The 20,008-nt window shown below is 44.5% G+C and overlaps 1 protein-coding gene across 3 annotated transcripts in view; it reads right to left on the bottom strand.

Annotated features, from left to right (window-relative positions):
• Positions 1–20,008, bottom strand: part of LOC140270074 (single-stranded DNA-binding protein 3) — a 35,580-nt gene that overhangs the window by 3,403 nt on the left and 12,169 nt on the right. Inside the window, exons 5-17 of one of the 3 annotated variants that reach the window (XM_072365150.1) lie at positions 8,960–9,049; positions 5,223–5,306; positions 3,867–3,926; positions 3,688–3,754; positions 3,320–3,384; positions 3,102–3,163; positions 2,695–2,740; positions 2,407–2,442; positions 2,245–2,296; positions 1,959–2,029; positions 1,502–1,580; positions 1,375–1,403; positions 1,114–1,215 (exon numbers count right to left, since the gene is read on the bottom strand). In XM_072365150.1, coding sequence (XP_072221251.1) covers positions 1,114–1,215; positions 1,375–1,403; positions 1,502–1,580; positions 1,959–2,029; positions 2,245–2,296; positions 2,407–2,442; positions 2,695–2,740; positions 3,102–3,163; positions 3,320–3,384; positions 3,688–3,754; positions 3,867–3,926; positions 5,223–5,306; positions 8,960–9,049 — 843 coding nt within the window. Of the gene's footprint in view, positions 1–1,113; positions 1,216–1,374; positions 1,404–1,501; positions 1,581–1,958; positions 2,030–2,241; positions 2,297–2,406; positions 2,443–2,694; positions 2,741–3,101; positions 3,164–3,319; positions 3,385–3,687; positions 3,755–3,866; positions 3,927–5,222; positions 5,307–8,959; positions 9,050–20,008 lie in introns of all 3 variants that reach the window. The other 2 variants (XM_072365149.1, XM_072365151.1) reach the window with 2 other exon arrangements.

Here is a 20,008-nt window from a genome sequence, read left to right as displayed (position 1 = left end):
GAGCAGACACAGCAGGAGAGCCGTTTGAATATTGAGATTTTTTTTCAGATGATCCCAGCCCTGCAGCTGATCAGTTGAAAGCGGTTATTGGAGCTCAGCTGTGACTGCAGCCTGCCCCCCCCGTGGCTCTCCAGGCCGAGGGCAGGACACCGTCACAGATTGACACAATGCAAGAAGCAGTACCCCCCCCCACCTGTCGTGCTCCTAACGCATAGCTTCACACATACATTATTATGTTCACTTCGTTTGAATTAGACAAAAAAGCATCTAAGCAATTAGATACAACAAAGCTCAGTCGGCATAGATACCAATCAGCCCCGATCACATCAACGATACAGAAGGCACAAAATGAATTCAAGTGATTAGTAAGCGGCCACAATGCAAGCAGAACACAAGCTATGGTAAATATCGTCTACAGACATTCTTTTTTTCCTGTTTGAATGATTCATTCGATTTTGTGTGCTACAAAAGACTGAAGCACGCTTTGCTTTTCAAATTTACAGTGCTGTGTCCCAAGTTAAAGAGTATCAAGACGTGGAGATTCCACTTAAAACCACTGTTTTAATCACATCTCTGCTTAATACCACGGGCCAGGTACATGTTACCAGCTTAGCACTAAACTAAGTTCCTATCTTGTGTCATAAAAGGTGGTAATAAAATGGGTTTCGTTATCAAATGACCACCTGTGAACTTCCTCTTTATTTGGTCCAAAGTGTTCTCATCTGCACGGGTCTATTTCAACGAGGTCTGACCATCATTGGATTGGATTACAATGAGTTGGTGATGACCCCTATTCAGAGATGCTTTTCAACTACCGCACTAGCATCAAGAGATGTCTTTAATAACATAAAACATTAAAAAAAACTGCCCAAAACTGCAGCATCAGTTAGAAAGTAACTCTGCCACCTCTAAACTAATAACGAGTTAAAGTGATTAACATGGCAAAAACAGCAGAATTGCTATCAAATGCAATTAGGGACAGGACACAGATTTTTCCAGGACATTAACCAATATTTAGTCTCACCCTCTGCTTGCATTCTTCCACTGGTTTATGTCAGGGCAGCGAGGATAACTGTTAAGGGTTGTGAGAGGTCATTAACACACTCTACTTACACTTTCGCTTTGGAATGGGTTCAAGAAGTTGCCGCCCATTTCGCCATCATCTCGCGGCGTTCCGGGAGGGTTGTTCATGCCCCCCATATTGTTAGGAGAGCTCTGGGGAGAAATGGGGCAAAACAAATTGATTCTGGACTGAACTGTGGCAGAGAGGAGAGGACGTTCGACGGGTTCTTAATGTTAGTTAGTTAGTTAGTTAGTTTGCACTCTGCAACCAAATCTCTGCAAACCAAACCAATAAAACTGATGTTTACGCACCTTTGGCAACCCGTCCATATCCCCAGACCCTGAAGAAGCAAACAAACAAAAAAAAAAGTGTCTTTAACTTGGCTTAAATTCAAAAGAAAACAATGTGTCACATGATCCACGCTGTGTTACCACCCACCTAGTGATCCATTCATGTGGTGTGGTTCCATGGCTCCCATAGCTCCCATAGGCCCGTCTGGCCCCGGCCCCATAGGGAACTGGTGAGAAGATGTGGAACTGACTGTAAGATTATTCTCCATTTTTGGCCTCTCAGACATAATTGCAATCTTTTCAGCTTGAGGCGAAGCAGAGATTATTTAATTCATCCCCCAGTTCATTTCTAGTCTATTCTTATTGAGTGGAATATGGTGGCGTAATGTTCCTTTAATGCTGAACTGCGCTGCTACTTGGTGACGTGCTTATGAGTCTTATTTGAGCAGGATTAAATGCTTCATTTTTTTTTTTTTTAAATCATCACAACAGCCAGAATCAATCTGGAATGTTGAAAACTCAAACAAGCCTGTAAAACTAAACTTTTAAAGTAACAACATAGAACTTTTTTGTTAAATCTCTCAATTAAATCACAGAGGACTCACATTGGGTCTGTTCCCTCCCGGTCCAATAGGATTCATCATTGTGTAGATGTTTTCACTGGAGTTAGTCGAATCTAATCGGAAGAAACAAACTAAATCAGTAACAGAAATCGGTGTCAAACGTCTGAACCACTTTAAGATTTAAAAAAAAAAAAGGACACACAGAGAGATGGGACTTGGCTGGTGAGGACATGTTCATGCTTGGTTAGTGAGGAGAAAAAAAATGGGAAAGACATTTATTTTCTGAGACAAGTGTTAGTGCTGGGGACATAGTTAGGTGACGCACCACCTGGGCTGGGCATGATGGGAGTTCCAGGTGGACCTCCTCCGCCTGGGGGACCCTGAGAAACGAGCGAAGGCAAAGATTTAAAACGGACACCCATACAAGTTAAAGTGCATCCTGAAATGCTGCAGTGCTGTTTTTATCTTTTTTTTTAGATCAATAACTCACCACGTAGTTTCCTGGAGATGAAGAGGAGTAGGCTATCTGCAAGGTGGACAGAGGTAAACAAGCGTTTGAGTCATACGACTGTCATACACACCAGTGAGCAGTTACAAGAAACACCAACGAAGATAGACTGACTTAGTGTTCAAAAATGAAAAACTTTGAGGTTTTTTTCCAATTCTTATGGTTTGAATTTTGCTTCGGCTACTGTACAAGAGATGGGTGTCCCTATAAGTTCACCCACCACCTGCAGTGTTTGTGTTCAGCGTGTACATGCAAAGGCTTCTGACTCACAGAGTTAGCATTAGGCCCTGGCCAAGGCCCTCTTCCTCCGGGGCCCCTGAGAAATAAAGAGGAGAAAACAAGGCGTCAGAGTAGGAAGGCAAGAGTCAGAGGGAAAAGCACTGAAACTACGGTAAGAATATGTCCAGGAAACGACAAGGACTTTGAATAAACATAAAATAAACCTGCCTTAACAATGAGTCATTACATAGTACTTAAAGCAAAGGTGTAGCCACAGAAATGGATGCTGGAAACACCGTGTGTAAGCGGCAACAATGGATGCATTCAGAAAAACACAATAATCTGAGACTTTTTGTCCTTGAAAACATAAACACGAAAGAAGAGAAGAGCTGCTGCTGAAGCTACCAGGAAACTACTGAAGGTAAACGCGACAGAATCGGGCAATTCGCCAGACTTACATGTTCATTCCTGGCATGGGACCACCCATGGAGTTTGGAGGAGGCCTCATGCCGCCATAATTCTGAGAGAGATCGAACATGAACAATGTCAGAAAGTTCTTTACTAAATGATTCTGCAGAGAGAGCCACCTGTTGTCCTGATATTAGGGACTGTAAATGTAAAGTATGACATGTATATATATCGCTGGACTGGCACTTGGATTGCAGAGTCATCCTACCTGTGGGCCCATGGCCATTCCTCTGGGAGGATTCATTCTCATTGGTCCACCCATGTTAGGATGCCCTGCAAGAACAGAGCCTTCTTAGAAATAAAGAATTAACTGGAGCCACAAACAATGCTTGATCCAACTCTCTTGAGCCCTTCAGCCCTTCCTGAGCTGAACACACCCACAGATATTAAGTCAAATAAAAACAAATTCATTTGTACTAAATCCCAGAGAAATAGATAACTTAGAAAAACAGAGTGCAGTTTTGTGCTGGTGTTGGTGATTGAGATCATAATCATTAATATCCTTCACGTCTACTGAACAAAAGGAGTCGTGTTGTAACAAATTATCCTCACACTCGACACACTTCGCTGCCTTACCTTGCGGTCTTGTTGGGTCCAGACTGTTTGGCAGGAGAGGCTGAGATCCTGGGATTCCCCCAGGAGGCTGAGAAGAGAGAAGACAAGAAAAGGCATGAAAATGCTGGCAAATTGTTGGGAACATGGCTTCTTCAAGAGTCGTCAGCTTCAACATGAAATTGATCCAAAACTCGGAATACCTGATTTGGCATTCGGAGTGCGGGGCGCGGTCCACCTGGATACCGCGGTGACATGAACGGCTGCAGAGAGAAATGGAAGGAGGAGACGGGGGTTTGGGGAGGGGGTTAAGGAAGGACACACAAAAAGAAAAGACATTTCCATTATTGATAAATCCAAAAGCTCTCAAACGGAGGTAGCATTGACAACACACAGGTGGACACAGCGTGGATGGAGGATGGAGGATGACACAGCAAAACTGCAAGTTTGTCAACAATTCATTTCAGTTCTCAAAAAGGAAAGAAAAAGAAACAAAAAAAACGGTTTCAGTGATGTGAATTTCAACAGCCTGTTTTTAAACACGATGCATTCAAAGCGCGTGTTTGTGCGAGTGTGTTTGTGCGAGTGTGTTTGTGCGAGTGTGTGTGTGTGTGCGAGTGTGTGTGTGTGTGCGAGTGTGTGTGTGTGTGCGAGTGTGTGTGTGTGTGCGCGCGGGCGGCGCTCCCCCGGCTCCCTGCACACACCCAGCCTGCTCTCACTGTGGTGTAAGCTGATTCGGTCTGTGGTCTGCCTGGCGTAGTCTGAGACACCTCAGGCCAACAACACCGTTCAAAACCTTAGCGGAAGCATGTCCACACTCTCTCGCGCACAAGACGGAAACCAGAAACCACAAGAATGAAGAGCTGAGCTGCCGCAGTTAATGGGCAAAGGCTAGTTTTACCTCCACAGTGGCATCTGTAGCTACTGTTCTGGAGAAGTGTTGAAACACGCAAAGACTGAGGAGGAAAGTTCTTTTGGCTGTGTGCGTATGAATATGCAGTTTTCTATTGGAACACTTCAGCAACCCAAAGTTCAGTCCTTTAGAAAGCACAAGTACATTGGTGTACCCCTGTGTTTTGTGCGTATATGTGACGTGTTTATACTGCTTGTCCTGTGTTTTATTTATAAGGTGCAAGAACAAGTAAGGAAGGGGGGGGGGGGGAGGGGAGAAGTGTGTGTGCTTTCGTGCATGTGTGTGCTAAGAGTGAAGGAGAAGATAAGTGTGCAACCCCCCACAAGCTGCTCCGGGGGAGGGGCAGGGAGTGAATTATTCATCCCGCACAGGGACAGCCGATTCTGGGCCTTGAAGAGGAGCGGGCCCTGCTGCCTCTGGATGCTCGGCTTTCATAAAAGGAGCTCGTAACTGGAGGGGCTGACATCTACGGGGAGTTAGCCAGAACTAAACTCGAGCTCACAGGGCTCAAGGGTAGTCGAAGAAGAGGGAGGAGGAGGAGGAGGAGAAGAAAGTGTGCAAGTAGTGAATGGGAATAAAAGGCTAGTGTGTGGGTGAGGGAATGAGGGGAAAAAGGGGAGTTTGAGAGAAAGCTTTTGCCTCTTACCTGGCCATGGGGTCCCATCATGGGGTTGCTGGGGTTGTGTGGGGGGGGCTGTGCGTGGGGGGACTGCTGAGAGCCGGGTGGTCCCTTTAAGAAAGAAGAGCGACATCAGAGAGGGGAGGGGGCAAAATGTGGGTTTACACCTGGAGGAATTACCCGATCAAAATCATAGGAGAGAGGAAGACCATGTGTGGGTGGTGGGGGGGGGGGACGGGTATCCCATCTGTGGGGGGTCTTTAGTTTGAGGAAGTAGAAGAGAAGCAGGAGAAGGGAAAAAGCTGGACATTTTGGGGCAAATCCTCTTAAATCTGAAGATAAAGACACGCCTTCACAGAAGAAAGAAAAACTTTATTATAAAAGAATGAGAGTGTTTCAGGATATGTGCGTCTGGGAGTCCGACAGCATCAGCAGACTGATGTCTTCTGGCTGGATGGCATTACAACAGTGTCGCTCCACCATAAAGAGGGGATCACTGGGACCCTCTGGTCATGGGATTCTATTTTTGTCTAAACCACATGAGGGCAGTATTACCAAGGGCTCACAGAAACATGGCAGGCACTAGTGGCAACTTCAAACCAGAGAGATGATGCTGATTCCAAAAAAAAGAAAGTAAAACTTTGAGGCTTTCTATCTGTGGTGGCCAAAATCTCGCTCCTGTGGGCAAATTCACCACCTCTCCAAAACGCCACTGCATTATTGCCGACTCCTCACATCAGGATAAGAGGTGAACAACCTTTAATAAATAAGTCATTGTGCAACAGCCTCTTCTTGCGTTCCGTCAGCGCCTGTGCCTCCAGTTCAGTTTTTTCCTTTTCCACTCGTCCGTGGAAAACAAAAGGCGGCCCATTTACAAATGGCAGATGGAATTTTCCACCTATCCCTCCGAGGCATTCGGACACTCGCAAAGACAACACATCGATTACCACAGTGAGCCGGGGAGGGCGCGTTCTTACAGCTGACCACTGGAAACGTGCTCTGACAGGATTAAACTCCGCTGACATTTCTCTCAAAGTAACACCCGAGTCGCAGAGAAAACGATATGAAGGCAAAAGGAGTTCACATTCCGTTATTATTCTCAATTCAATTCATTAACACCTGCTCTGTAAGTAAGTGTATCGAATAGCAGTACTTCTTTAGCAGTGTGGTAATGTGCGAGTACAAAAGGTGAGCTGAGGTTAGTCAATTAACCAATTAGCTGACCAACAGAAAGTAAAGCAACTACTTTAGATAATTGATTAATCATTAGAATCACTTCTTCAGCACGAGGCTAATTTCAATTATACCGTTTTACACGGTTAGTCAGACAGCTATTTATCAAAAACCGACAGAGTTTCTGGAGCTGACATCACGTATCGGGTTCATAATAGGGAACGTTCCGCTGATACATCAGCTGAGGGTGCAGTGATGAGCCGGAACGTTCACAGGTGTCTAATATTGTCCGGGACCCTCCTGCAGCCCAAACGGTGCTGGCCTTTTGAGAGGGCACCCGGTGGCGTCTAGCGCCGCACTGCAGTGTAATAAGACGGCCATCAGTCATCAGTTCACCTTTTTTCAAAGTAGTGTCTGACAGTTAGACGCGTCAGCATAGAAAAGGAGCGGTCCGACAGCATCTAAACACTGTGGATGGGCCAAGAAACCTTTTTTAATGTCACTTCAAGACTTACTTAAAAACAGTAAGTCTCTCAAAAAAGAGAATCTGAAACATTTGTTGTTGGCAGGAACAACAAACCACTGTTCACTCTAACATATAACTAACTGGAACTAAGTTCTGCCGATATTTTCAGGTGAAACGGAATGCATTTGGATTTTGAATTGTTGGTTTAGCAAAACTGCAGCTGCAAAATCATTAAGATCATTTATGACGATTCAAAGCAAAACAATTGATAAAATCTATCAACTGGGTTTAAAAAAAAAAACAAACGTTGCACAACACAACCCGAGGCTATGTAAACCAGTCAATCCAGCACTTTGAATAGCTCATGTGCTGAATTACAGGAAATGACGCCGTCGCCTCTCTCTGGGGAGGAAACATTAGAAAAATGGCGGAGGGTCTGTTTTCTCTCCGTTTTGAGACGGTTCAATGCAGCTGACCCTTCGACTGCCTCTGAACCAGCCAAAGCTTATTAGAGCGTCATGTACATGCGGTGTTGAGGGAACCAAGATGTTTGTTTGTAAATGAACCAGAAGTTGTGCGTTGCTCCATCAAACTGACCGCAAATCTGCCAAGTCTGCACATTTAACAACACCCAACTGGAATGAACCAGAAACAGAACCTGAGGTTTATGATTGTTGCCTTATGATAGTTCCGTGTGGCTGCTTGTGTTTCAACTTTTTAACATTTGAATAAAAATAAATAAACACACACACACACACATATTTAAGCATTAAGGGCTGACATTAATCATAACCACACTCGGCCCCGGTGATGAGCACAAATCGTATTTGCAGCGAACGACCAAAGCTCTCGGTCACAATAACGTCCGCTGAACACACACAAACCGTCGCTCAATCTCACTCCCCCACCAATGGTAAAAATAGCACTTCATGCGTCTCTCGTCACCCTTCTTCCCCACCCTTCCCTCTGCTTATTCATAGTCGTCCTCTCGGATGCCCTCTTCCCCAGCACCACACCAGCAAACAATGGGCCATAGTGGGCAGCCAGAGAGGAGAGACACACACTGGACAACAGCACCGGTGGTAATGATCTTTCACATTCCCCCTCTTCTTCCTCCCCACTCTCATATTATGTCACTCGCTTTCTCGCTTCCACTCTTCGCCACCACCTTATCATGCCTCCTGCCAAATGCCACAGCTGTCCATCACGCCGCTGCCTTACGGAGGATGTGAGACTATGCGTTTTTGTTTGCCAATGTGTGCATTCTCCACTCTTCAGACAGCCATCTCCCACACTGAAACCCCTTTCCTTCACAGAGCCGGGACGGGTCAGAGACAGACGGAGATGGGGATGGAGGGGTGGAGGAGAGGATGAATACGGGATGGTTGAATCATAAACGGGTTGTGAGCAGCCCTGTGAGAGCTGAGCCACAGATAAATGGACAGAGAGAGCCCCAGAGGCTCTGCTGGGAGGGAATATAAGAAGTGGAAAAAGCACTTCTGTGGAAAAATGTGCGGAAGAAGAAGTTGTGTTGTGTCATCTGATAAGATTCAATCATCTATCCATCCATTTATCTCTGCCTCTCTCCGTCTCTTAATTATACAAAATACATTTGAATAATAGTTAAAGAAACTTCGCCATTCAGTCCACATCTCAAGATAAAGTTTAGGGTGAGAAAATCCATAATAAACCAACTGGATTGCTCAAATTCCTTCTTTGAAAGGGGAAATCTGGCTGGTTTACTTTGACCGTTAAAAAGTTTGGAATAGAAATGGCTTTTAGAAAAGAGCGACCACTAAACAACACAATGAGGAGCGTTCATTTCAGCAACAAACATGAATAAATACACTTTAATTAAGACATAACGCCCTTAAACTTCTTTTTAAGATCGCCGATTTGTTGTTTCTTTAACCCGTAAATGAAAGATGTCTAGAAGGCACCTCTCTTCTGCCTCTGCAACAGCAGCAGTTCTCTGTTTTTAGGTCAGCGACACCGGCTGTCACCTCTCCGAAAAATGTCGATATTTGGACATTTTTTGGGAGATCAAAATGGATGAATGAGAGACAGCGGAAAGGTAAGATAAAAGGAGAAGTGGGTGTGGAGGTGACGGGCGGAGGGGTCATACCTGGAAGAAGCCTGGGGGCATGGGACCACCTGGCATGGCGTCGTTGGGGGGCATGTTGCCCATCACTGGGCTGGGTGCTGCTGCTGCGCTCTGAAACACACAGACACAGCGGTTAAACCTGGGGCTTTACATGCCAGGTTTTTTATTTCTCTATCATCTCCAAAGATCATGCACCGGCCACCAAATTACTACAGGGGGCAGTGTGTGCATAGGCAATCATTGTACCCCCCCCCTATTAAAAAAAGACACTCTTTAAAGTTTAAAAGTATCTTCCTCAACTGTTAACTCATCTCATAGAACAGAAAGAGTAGAGGAGAGGGACGTTAAGCACCTCCTCCGCCGCACACAGGCATGGAAGAGGAGGGGCTCCAGGAGAAATACCACCAAAACATTTCTCACATGCCCAGAGGGAGAGACATTCAGAAAGTTGACATATAGCTGATACAAAGCTGGGAAGAGAACGGCAGCAGCAGCACTGCCGTTTACAGCGCAGCGTGCTGAGGGGGAAAAAAGTTTTCATGACAAGCATCAAGTCAAAACTCACTTTTTATTTCATTTAATGTCATTCCGTTTGGATTGTTGGGGACGTTCATCACGTCTCAGAAGCTCCCACATGAATCTGTAACCGACTGATCTGGGAACAGCGCTACGTCAGCGTTCACTCGCTCCAAAACAAGAAGATTCAATTCGGTTCAAACCAAAGAGGCAAAAATTTGGAGAAACAAATTCGGTTTTTTTCCCCTTCGTCTGTCCGTCATCTTGGTCGACGTCGGATTGAACGAGAACGAACAAAAAAAGGCTCACAGGAAGTGACTTGTGAAGTTAAAAGGAACAAGCGACTATGTAAATATTTTCTGGAATTATACAGCTAGATTTGCATCAAAAGTGACAGATGTGTCAGTACCTGGCACATCTGTAAGGGCCACGATTAACCTCATTAAAAACAAATTTGAAATCAAATATTCCATTTTTATTTAGCTAAGGATTTGATTCATTCAGCGGTTAGAATACAGGCAGAGACAAGATCTTGCCAAGAAACAGCACAACAAGATTCCATTCAACACCAATATAATCTGAATGTTCTAATAAAGTCTTAGAAAACACCTTAAGCACCCTGAAAAACCACATTTGATTAGTTAGTTGGAATCAATTCCTAATAAATATTTATGCCACTTAAATAAAGTGACAAGTCATCTGCAAATAAACTGATTTAATTTAAGTTAACTAGGAAACTTGAAATTCTTTAAGGTTTCTTCTATGAAGAAGAAGCCATTTTCTTTTTTTATTTTACGGTTCTGCTTAAATTCAAATAATCCAACTCTTCAACCGTGAGCAAATCAAAAGTATAATACAGTTATAACTTTAAATCTGTACACCTTTTGGTTTATTTCATTCAAAGGAAGGTAGATTTTCCATTTAATGCCTTGAGACAGAACTTTATGGAAATTCTAAACCCATAAAGTATGTGATGACCGTTAAAGTCTGGAGAGCAAAGACCGAGATGTTCAGAAGCTCCAAACATTTGCAACGTTGGAACTTTTTTAAAGCGTCTGCTTAACAAACACGAATCATAGCAACACAAGTAACACCGACAGTCCCCTGTCTTCAAGTCAAACACCGCGAAAGAATTACAAACTAAAATAGAAGGGACGAGAATGAAGCAGCCTGGGAGTTAGATATGATATAACTGTATTCTTGACAACGCGCACAGAAGGAGACGCATGTTGAGGGTGCTTACATAAGCGAGCCGGAACAAACACACAGCAGCACCCAACCGAACCAACGCAAAACCGCACAAACACACAAAGAGTTGCATCACAGGCTCATAAAGTGCAGAGAGGCAGACAGGGGAGGACCGCAGGCTTCAGGCCCGAGCTGGGGGGGGGGGGGGGGGGGGGGGGGGTAAAGACCCAGGGGAGGGAGTCGCTCCAACAAACACACCCTCTTCAACATTCACCGATCCACCAGCAGGAACACCTAACCAACACACTGCATCCATGTGACACAGACTGTATGCTTGGACAACGAGGCGTACGACCAATTACACGCATGTACACAAATACACTCGCTGCCCTTCTCCTATCTGTTACCAACACACAGAAAAACTGAAGAATCACACACCTCCCCCCATCTTTATGCTAATTCTGCTTGTGAACATGAGCAGGCCACTGAATCCCTGGGGAAGAAGCAGGGTCGGCCGCCTCTTTCTCTCCCTCTCCGTCCTCCCTCCCTTCTTCTTCTGTACAGTTTTCTCTCCATCTTTCATCCCATCAATGACACCCCCCCCCCTTCCAAAAAATAAAACCAAAAAAAACTAACCCCATCCCACACATACACGCACTCAAATTTGTGGGTAATGACACACACACACACACACACATACCTACCCTGTGCCCCAACCCTTGTACTATACCTCCCCATCACAACCTCTCCTCCTCTCAGTCCCCCCTCCCTCAGTAGGGTGTCAGCAGCTTGCAGAAGCTGTTGCTATGGCGACAGGTCCTATCTGCACTCTGTCCCCCTGGCATCCCCCGCTCCAGGAGCGCAGAGAGAGAATAAGAAGATGCAGGAGAGAGTGAGATCGAGAGAGTGAGTTAGAAGATACAAGAGTGAGACAGAAGAGGAAAAAAATGAGGACGAGGGGAGGAAAAAAAAAAGAAAAAAAAAAAAGAAAAGAAGGTAATAAAGAGGGAGATTTGGGTTTGAAATCTATCACCTGGTTACATTATCGTCAGAGACTATAACTGATATAACCGATCATTTGTCTGCATGTACATTCTCAAGTTTGCTGAGCTAAAAATTAATGTAAACTGAAAAGTGCGCAAATTGAGCACAGTTGCCACCGGCAAAAAGGAAGGTAGATTTTTAGTATGCAGTTGGACTTTATTAAAACCAACTGGCCTGGGGAAATACAAAAGAATCCAACAGTGCTTTCTGAGTTCTTGCGGTGGCACGCAGAACTCTCTACATCAACCTGTCCATTTCAACTCCACACCATGACGTAGATAGTCAGATAAATCTTGCAACAAAGCAGCCACGGACAAAATAAATAAATAAAGCTGCTGAAATCCGACTGAAAATTTCTGCAGACGAACAACGACGGCTGACGCAGGAAGAACCTGCCGGTAGACCTTTACGTCGAGAAACACGTCGAAGAAGACACAGCGATTAGTTGATTTCGTAGTTTTTCTGCTGGTATGGAAAACTCAGGAGATGAAGGAATGCGCACGAGAAGAACAATGACGGCGCTTTTAATCCCCGACATTCAGTAGGAATGAGAAGAACATGTTTCTTTCATTGAAGGCAGCTGAAAGTTCAACAAAACCCACGGGACACCCTTTGAAATGCCTGGGAATATTTACACTGTTTAAACCGTCAAACTACATTTTAATGGCCTTCCCCTGCAGCGCTGCACAAACACTGTGTCACAGCCTTCAGCCGCGCAAGACAGGTTTTTAATGTTCCAACACAGGACCTGGACCAGGCAGTCAGACTGCAGCTTACTGCTGTGGCTAAAGACCAAACCACTGACCACTGGTAAGATGAGTAATACTGATAACTATGAAATTATCTGCCGTTAGTTTGACAGACAGCATCTACCCAAAGATTGCAGAGGACCAGCTAACACATGGCTGCTGCCTCTCTCTGTAGGACACTCTGCTCCCCTACTTGAAGGAAAAAGACAAAAAGCCTAAACCCAGCCAACAAATTCCCCGGATACCAATCCGGAGCATCGCTGTGACGGAGATTACGGCAAACGTAAGTAGAGCTGATTGTCTTCGACTGAGGCCAACTCCGAGTTAAGCAGGTTATTATTTTAAAAAGGACAGGATCCATAACTTTCTCTTTATGTAATGACACCGTGCCGATGAATGAACTGGGTGCACAGGTGGCCGGGGGAGCTTTGTACGCATCATGCCAGTTTCTCTGCTCATACTTCCTGTTTCTCTCTACAGGACAAGCACACAAAGGCGACAATGGGCAACCTGGTGGACAAACAGCTGTACTGTAATCAAAAGTAAATGCAAGTCATCTTCTTTCTTTCCCCTCATACTATGTCTCCTGTCACTCCCTGGGTGTCAGAAGAATCTGCCCTGCCCCGTGAAGTCGTTCATTTTTATTTTTGCATTTTTACCCCCTTAGGTGACTTTTTCCTGGATGTTAATCCCATTTCCTTCAGCCGGTTCCTCACAGTCTGGTCGTCCTGCTTCTGCCAATTTGTTTTTAAAATCTATATTGCTGCACATTTCCGATTTCCAAGACGTATGCTTTGAATTATCTGTCCATGCAGATGATGTCCTTCTTGGTCGACCTTTAGGTTTCTCTTTTACCCTCTTCCCATTTTGTTTGGTACTTTTTCTAAACTTTAGACACAGCTGACGAACAACCAACAGCTTTTGCCACACTCTGAGTTGAACTAACTCCTTGACAGAGTTATATAAACCTTTCATTTGTTTCCACTGACAGCTGTCTTGCTGGGGATGTTTGTATCAGTCAGCCAGGTGCAGCAGCTCCTTAAACTCTGCAAGCACTTCTTTTTATTTATTTTTTTCAAAATGCAGACTCATTTGCATATATCTGCAGGTTTTAGAAATGAAAAGGTGATTTCATATTTTTGTCTCTTCTTCTGCTAAAGTTAAAATCAAACACACTTAATTTTTTTATGAAACTTTCTTGGGGTTTGATTTACAAAAAAATGAACCAAAAAAAAACACACAATTGAGCAAGAATTCTGAAAAAAAAAGAAAAAAGCAGATGAGCCAATTCCAATCGTTATGCCACAGAGTGGAAGGACTCAGTTGCCTGCTCTTGTGATATTTAAGTTATCTGGTTAAGTCTACAGAAAGCAGGTTTCGATCTCCTTTTGAGTAGAAAAGCTCCGCTCTGCTCTTTGATTCGGATAATAAACGCTCAGCTTTAACGGAGATAAACCAAAAGATTGCGGGAAAGATGTTCTCCACCGCTTTGAGGCCAAAGACTTTAAACTGATGTCTCCTCGAGAGGACACCATGTCGTGCTTGCTGTTTGGACTCAGTATAAACCCGTGATGTTGATGAATAATCCATCGGAGAACAAAAGACTAAGGATCTGATTGGGTGGTATAGCACAGTATGTAGATGGGTTATACAGAATAGCATTGATCCCTACCTCTCCATTTCCCTCTTTCCTCTCTCTCTCGTTCGTAGGACCTACCGGACAGATCAATAGTGCTCAACACATTATTGACCTCCGCCTGATACCTTTCACAGGGATAAAGACAGAGACATAAACACTGGATGGAGAGAGGGGAGAGGCAGGAAGAGACAGCGAATGTATCGGTGTGTGTGTCTGTATTTATGCGTGTCCCTGCCTGGAGAGGTACTAATCTACATTCTGGTTCACACTGATATGTACCTCATCACTGTCTCCTTGACCTGCTGTCCTTAGCACACAGAGGAAGAAGGAGAGGGGAGGGGGGGTAAAAGGAGTAAGGATGGGATATGGGAGGAAAAATAGCTGACTGTGGTGGTCCTGCTAATTCATCAGCCCAGTCAAAATTGCGTCTTTTGCTCGAGAGCAACAGGATATTGCTGCTTAGCCTCTCCATCAGGGTCTGACCAACAAATGCGCACACAAATATATAGGCACACAATCTCTGAAAAGCCAGCTGGGCTTCAAAACTGGCACAAATTGCACAGTTAACACAGAATTCCACAAAAGGTGCCGCTGCCAAGGCAGCGGTGCTGAAGCAGGCAGACGGACCTGTGCGCACACAGGCACAAGCACCGGATGACGGTGCTAATGCATGCTGCAGACACAACATCCACTTAGCCAACGCTCCGGAGGACAAGGCAGAGGGGCAGAAAGACCAGAATACAAAGTGAAGGAGAACAAATGGGAACCCGATTATCGCTGTAATTGGAGGAGGAAATTAATGAGTGTTGATTGTTGATGGAAAAGCTCGAGATTAGGGCAAAAAGCAGTGTGATAATCCATTGTCTTTTTCCAAGGAATATCCTTTCTATACACAAGCAGGAATGCAAATACCGTGTTGGCGTGAGGTAAAGCGTGATTCTGCCAGTGTAAGCTGGAGTACTCTCTGTTGATTCTGGAAGTGGGATAGGAACTCTTCCCTTGTCCCCTCTCATCAGTGACAGTAGGGAGAGCTGCAGGTACACAGTTGTGCTGCTCCACCTGCACTAAACAGGATGCAGCAGGACAGGTGGATGGTGCCGACTAAGAGCAGGAAACTCAGCTCCGTCACCAGGACGACTCAAATGTTGTTGGTAAGCATATCGAGACCTAAATGCATCGTTAGCATCCCGTCTGCTACTCATGACTACCTGGTTTGAAAAGTAGCTCATAATACAGTTATTACAGTCCTCTTCTGTCAGTCAGACTGTGCTTTACAGCGAGCTGCTCGGCTTCCTGGGCTGAGCTAACACCTCCCTGGGCTGATCCCATTACCCAGGTTATGGAACTTTTCTGCTCCACACCGAGACCATCATCAAAACATTGATGCAAAAAGCAATCATTTTCGTTCAGATTAAGACTTGAGATCGATAAAACGGTTGATAACCCATAAAACACTCGGGCTGCTCAAACTGCGGCCGGCAGAGAAGAGGTTAACGACACGCTGCAGTTAACCGAATCTTTCCATACGGCTGCGTGACACACGATCTGCAAACTGTCACAGCCTCTTCATTAGATTTAAACATTTCATCAACAGCAACACTTGATGTCATCACACCGCTTCTCCCCTCCAGGGGCATCAGAGGGCACCGAAAAGCCCAACCAAGACGCCACGGTCGCTGTATTATTTACGTGTGACCATAAATGTTTCAATCTAATAAAACAGTTATGAAGCAGCATTGCAAAACAGATTTTGTTGTTGCATTTGATGACAATTATGTTTATTCAGATTTTAATCCAATTTCTCTTAAAACAGCCCCTGTTTTAACTTTTTTTTGTACCTCTTTGCTCCCTTTTCAAAAGCCTTAACCATCTATTGGTTTTCTACTTTACTTTGTGCACCTTACATGGCACAACTAGGCACTGGGGGTAAATTGCACGATTAGTCAAACAATTTTCTCCAGGGAGCAGAGTGGAGCAGTTTTGGTGGCAATGACGAGAATGGGGAGGGAGGGAGGGGGTAGAGATAGGGACAGAGAGAGACAAAAAGAGGAGAGACAGCGAGGCAGAGTGAGCGATAAGCCAAGTGAGGTGAGGGGGCAGCGTGGTGCGTTAGGTGAAGGAGAGAGTAAGCGATATAGTAGGGACGAAAAGCGAGAGAAGAGGAGCAGAGAGAGGAGGAGGGAGGAGAGATGCAGATGTGGAGGTGTCCCGGAGAAACCACGGGCTGCGGGAGACACGACGTGACGAGGTCCAAGTTGCACGAAATGCAAGAGCAAAGAGGAGTGAGAGGAGTGACAAATGAAGGCAGTTGTCTTAGGAAGGGGTGAAAAGAATGCAGAGTCAGAGCCTCATGAGGGAATCTAGAAGGGACTCAGAAATGTGAAACAGGATAGCTGCTCTGCTCTGTTTGTTTCACTCTGATCCACATTACACTACAGATATCTACTAATATCTACCACGTGCTCCTCTAGAACCAAGCAACGTGTGCTTGTGACCCTTCATCTCACTGGGTCCATCTCTGACCCCGACGCTTGGCTTCAACGTATGCATCTTCGGTGATCCCATTAAGTTTTCATCCAGAGGTGGCGGGGGTCAAGGAGGACCGCATTCGTCTAGCTTTGAGAAACATCCAGGCACCACAACAGTTGCAGCAGAAAAATAGCAATGAGCGCAGCTTTTTCAGGAATTTGAAGCTAAATTTGAAGCTTATCCATATTACTATCACTACAGTAATGAACCAATAACAAGTCTGAAAACAAAGTAAAGCGCAAAAACCGCCTGGTGCCAGCATGACCCGCTCATTCAGTGCGTGATGGTGTCCTGACCCAGCTAAAGGGCGACTCAAAGCGCACTGCAGGCGCATCCTAAAGCCAGAGTGAAGTGAGACACAGATTTGTTCACTTGTGATCGGATCACTAAGGATGCGTGGTAATGCAAGGTGTGATCGGCTCTGAGCAGTTTGACTAAAGAGATTCAGAGAGGGTGGAGTACAAGCCTTGTTCCGCAGAAAACTGCCTGCACCAAAGCCAAAAATAAACACCCCAACTTTAGCAGAAATGTCAATTTGTACAGCACAGGCAAACGATTTGAGCCTGTTTGTATGATCTGATTTGAAGATTAAAACGTGCAGAAATTAATTGACGCACAACACGATTGAATCTTTTAGCAAACTGCATAATAAAGCAGGAGGTGACCTGCGTGACAGGCGAAATTAACAGAGCGTAACAGGAGTTTGAGTAATGCAACACGATTACAGACAAAGCGCTGCTCCTGACATGTGCTGAGGAAAGCTCCCGATTCCTTCAATTTCTCTGGTACACAGAATGAACTGATGAACCATAATGAAACGGAGACTCTGCATTTAAGGAACTTTGGATTCAGTCAAATAAGCCATTAAGCTCGAAATAAAAGCCTGTATTAAAAGATCAATTAAAACAAACATCAAAATAATTACAAAAATCTTTCAGCAAGGGAAAATCTAGCTCAATCTGTTCTCCAAATGCTAAACCCCGTAAGCCGGCCTCTTTGGTGAATTGGTTATAAAAGCAAAGATCAACAATATGACAGCCTCTGCATTGGTTTTTAGCAGTTGCCACTTAGGAGGGAAAAAAAAGTGGCCCAGATAGTAACCGAAACCCTTTACACCCGCCATAGAAAACTGTGATAATGTTTCTTTAACGCTGGCGTGCAATCCAGCAATCCTCACCGGACCAAAAGTCTTTTGAGGTGAAATTTCTCTTTTTTCCTCCGTTGCCTCTAACCAGCTCATTCTTTTGAAACCAGTAGAGAGGACCTGTGCTCAGAGACTAGCCTCAGGGGGCTGGAGCCAAAATTAAACTGGTCCCGTCTCCTTAGCTTTATCACTGTTAGGAGCAGACAGCAGGAATTCATGTAGCACACCCATCTACATTTATACACAGGGTTAACTAGAAGGAGGGTGTGAGCCCATCTACCCTTTTATGGGCTGGTTGCCAAACACCCCCCCCACACACACACACACACATCTAAACACACACACACACACATCTAAACACACACACACACACTCAAATCCCTGGCTTAGCCTCGGCCCAGTGCTGGGATTACCGGATTAGAACTCTATTCCATTATCTCCCCACACTATACAGCACACACACACACACACACACACACATACAATGACACACTGTCTTGGTCAAAGAGGACAGGCTGAAGACAAACCACAGTGTCAATCACAGCAGATGACATTTACACACAAGAGCGGACGGCTACAGTTTCTCCAGCATGAAAAAAACAACAACAACAACAGGTCCTCACATCATTAGACTTCTTCGGCGAAATGCTAAAGTGGGCGCAACAGTAAGAAATGCCCTCACGCAAAACACCAAACTCTCACCCAACTCCAGGAAGTCAGCCTGCCCTGACCTTTGATCGTCACCGAGAGCGAGACGCGAGAAGCCGACTTTCTCCTTCAGCGTTAAAAACTTTGATGAACAGCAGAATAAGCTATCAGAGCATTCCTGCTTCTCTCACAACAGCTGAAATAACTCATGACTTGAGGGGCGGGAGAGTTTGTGATTTTGTGCTGAGTAACATTAAAGATTTCTCTGACACACGGGACTGCGACAGGAATTTATTTAAATGAGCAAAAACGGCAGAGATTCCATCATTCCGACTCATTTCCTTTTTATTCTTTCTAGCCGTTTCTGATTTTTTTTTGTCAATGTTTTGGCTGTTTATTGATCATCCCTTTTTTTTTTTTATTTAAACAGCCATGTGTGATTAGAAACTTGGGGAAAAGAATAGAATCCCATGATTTTGAAATGTTAAACAGATAACTAAATATTGAGTCTTTATTTTTCGATAATTTTCCTTCTTTTTTTGCATTTTGTCTTTATTCTATTAGACAATTAATCCAGTAAACACGCAGACACGAATCATCATTCCAATCAGAGTCACTGTGTGTTCTCATACAGATCGAGGGGAATATTTTAGGAATGAATGTTCAAAATATGGGGTAATGTTATCTATTATCTTTGTCACATTAAAGTGATTATCTTCAGGATTTGTTGTATGAGATGACAACATTTACAATTTCCCTACAATTCGCTGAATGAGAAATTAATCAACAAGTCAAGAAAGCAATGCTGATTACTTGATAATCAACGATGCAAAATGAGTCAGAGCTCAGATCCCTGCTGAAACACTGCTTGTGGAGTTGCATAAAATAAAAACATTTGCCACATAAAAAAAAAATCACGATTTGTGCAGACAAAGTTGCTTCTGGTCACTTTGTTCCCGGAGATGCAGGAAACCACGAGCCAGTGGCTGAAGCTCAGCGGTTTTTAGGCTGACCAGTCACACGTGCAGCTCATCCTACGCCGCTCAACGTTAGCAAAAAGAAACAGGTAGTAAGCTCTCCGTTCATTTCTCTTCCAAGAGACACAAGATTAGAGAGTACAGAGAGCAGGCTTTTTTTTTCCCAAAAGCAAGACATGCGCTGCATCGTCTCAGGATTGCGAAATGACTCCATCTATTTATGCTAAAACACCACAGATCACTCTTTTTCAACCGCCATCGGAAACAAAACGGGCCATTTTCAAAGCTGGACGAGAGCCATTGGTATCAGAGTGTTGGTGGCTGTGAGATGAGCACACAGAGTGCAGCACTTCACTTATCTTCTGTTAGACAAAGTGAGAGATATCACAACTAGTTAGCAACTGACCTCCATCCTAACAAAACGCTCCGTCCAGTTTCTCTTTGCTCTGTGATCCGACTCCCTGAAGGAAGTCTTTTTAGCTAGTTAGCGTCTTATCGTGAACATGCAGTTGAACTTTCCATCGAAACAAAATAACCAGGCTTGCAAAAGTGTTTGTTTTGCTGCCCTTAACAGCAATCCATTAAGGGCAAAGAAGTTATCTCCATCTAGTAAAATAAACGTGTTCCCAGCACCAG

This window comes from Leuresthes tenuis, unplaced genomic scaffold (assembly GCF_036924035.1).
Source record: "Leuresthes tenuis unplaced genomic scaffold, fLeuTen1.0.hap1 SCAF_15, whole genome shotgun sequence".
NCBI classification, from domain to species: Eukaryota; Metazoa; Chordata; class Actinopteri; order Atheriniformes; family Atherinopsidae; genus Leuresthes; species Leuresthes tenuis.
This window is presented reverse-complemented; position numbering and strand designations above follow the sequence as displayed.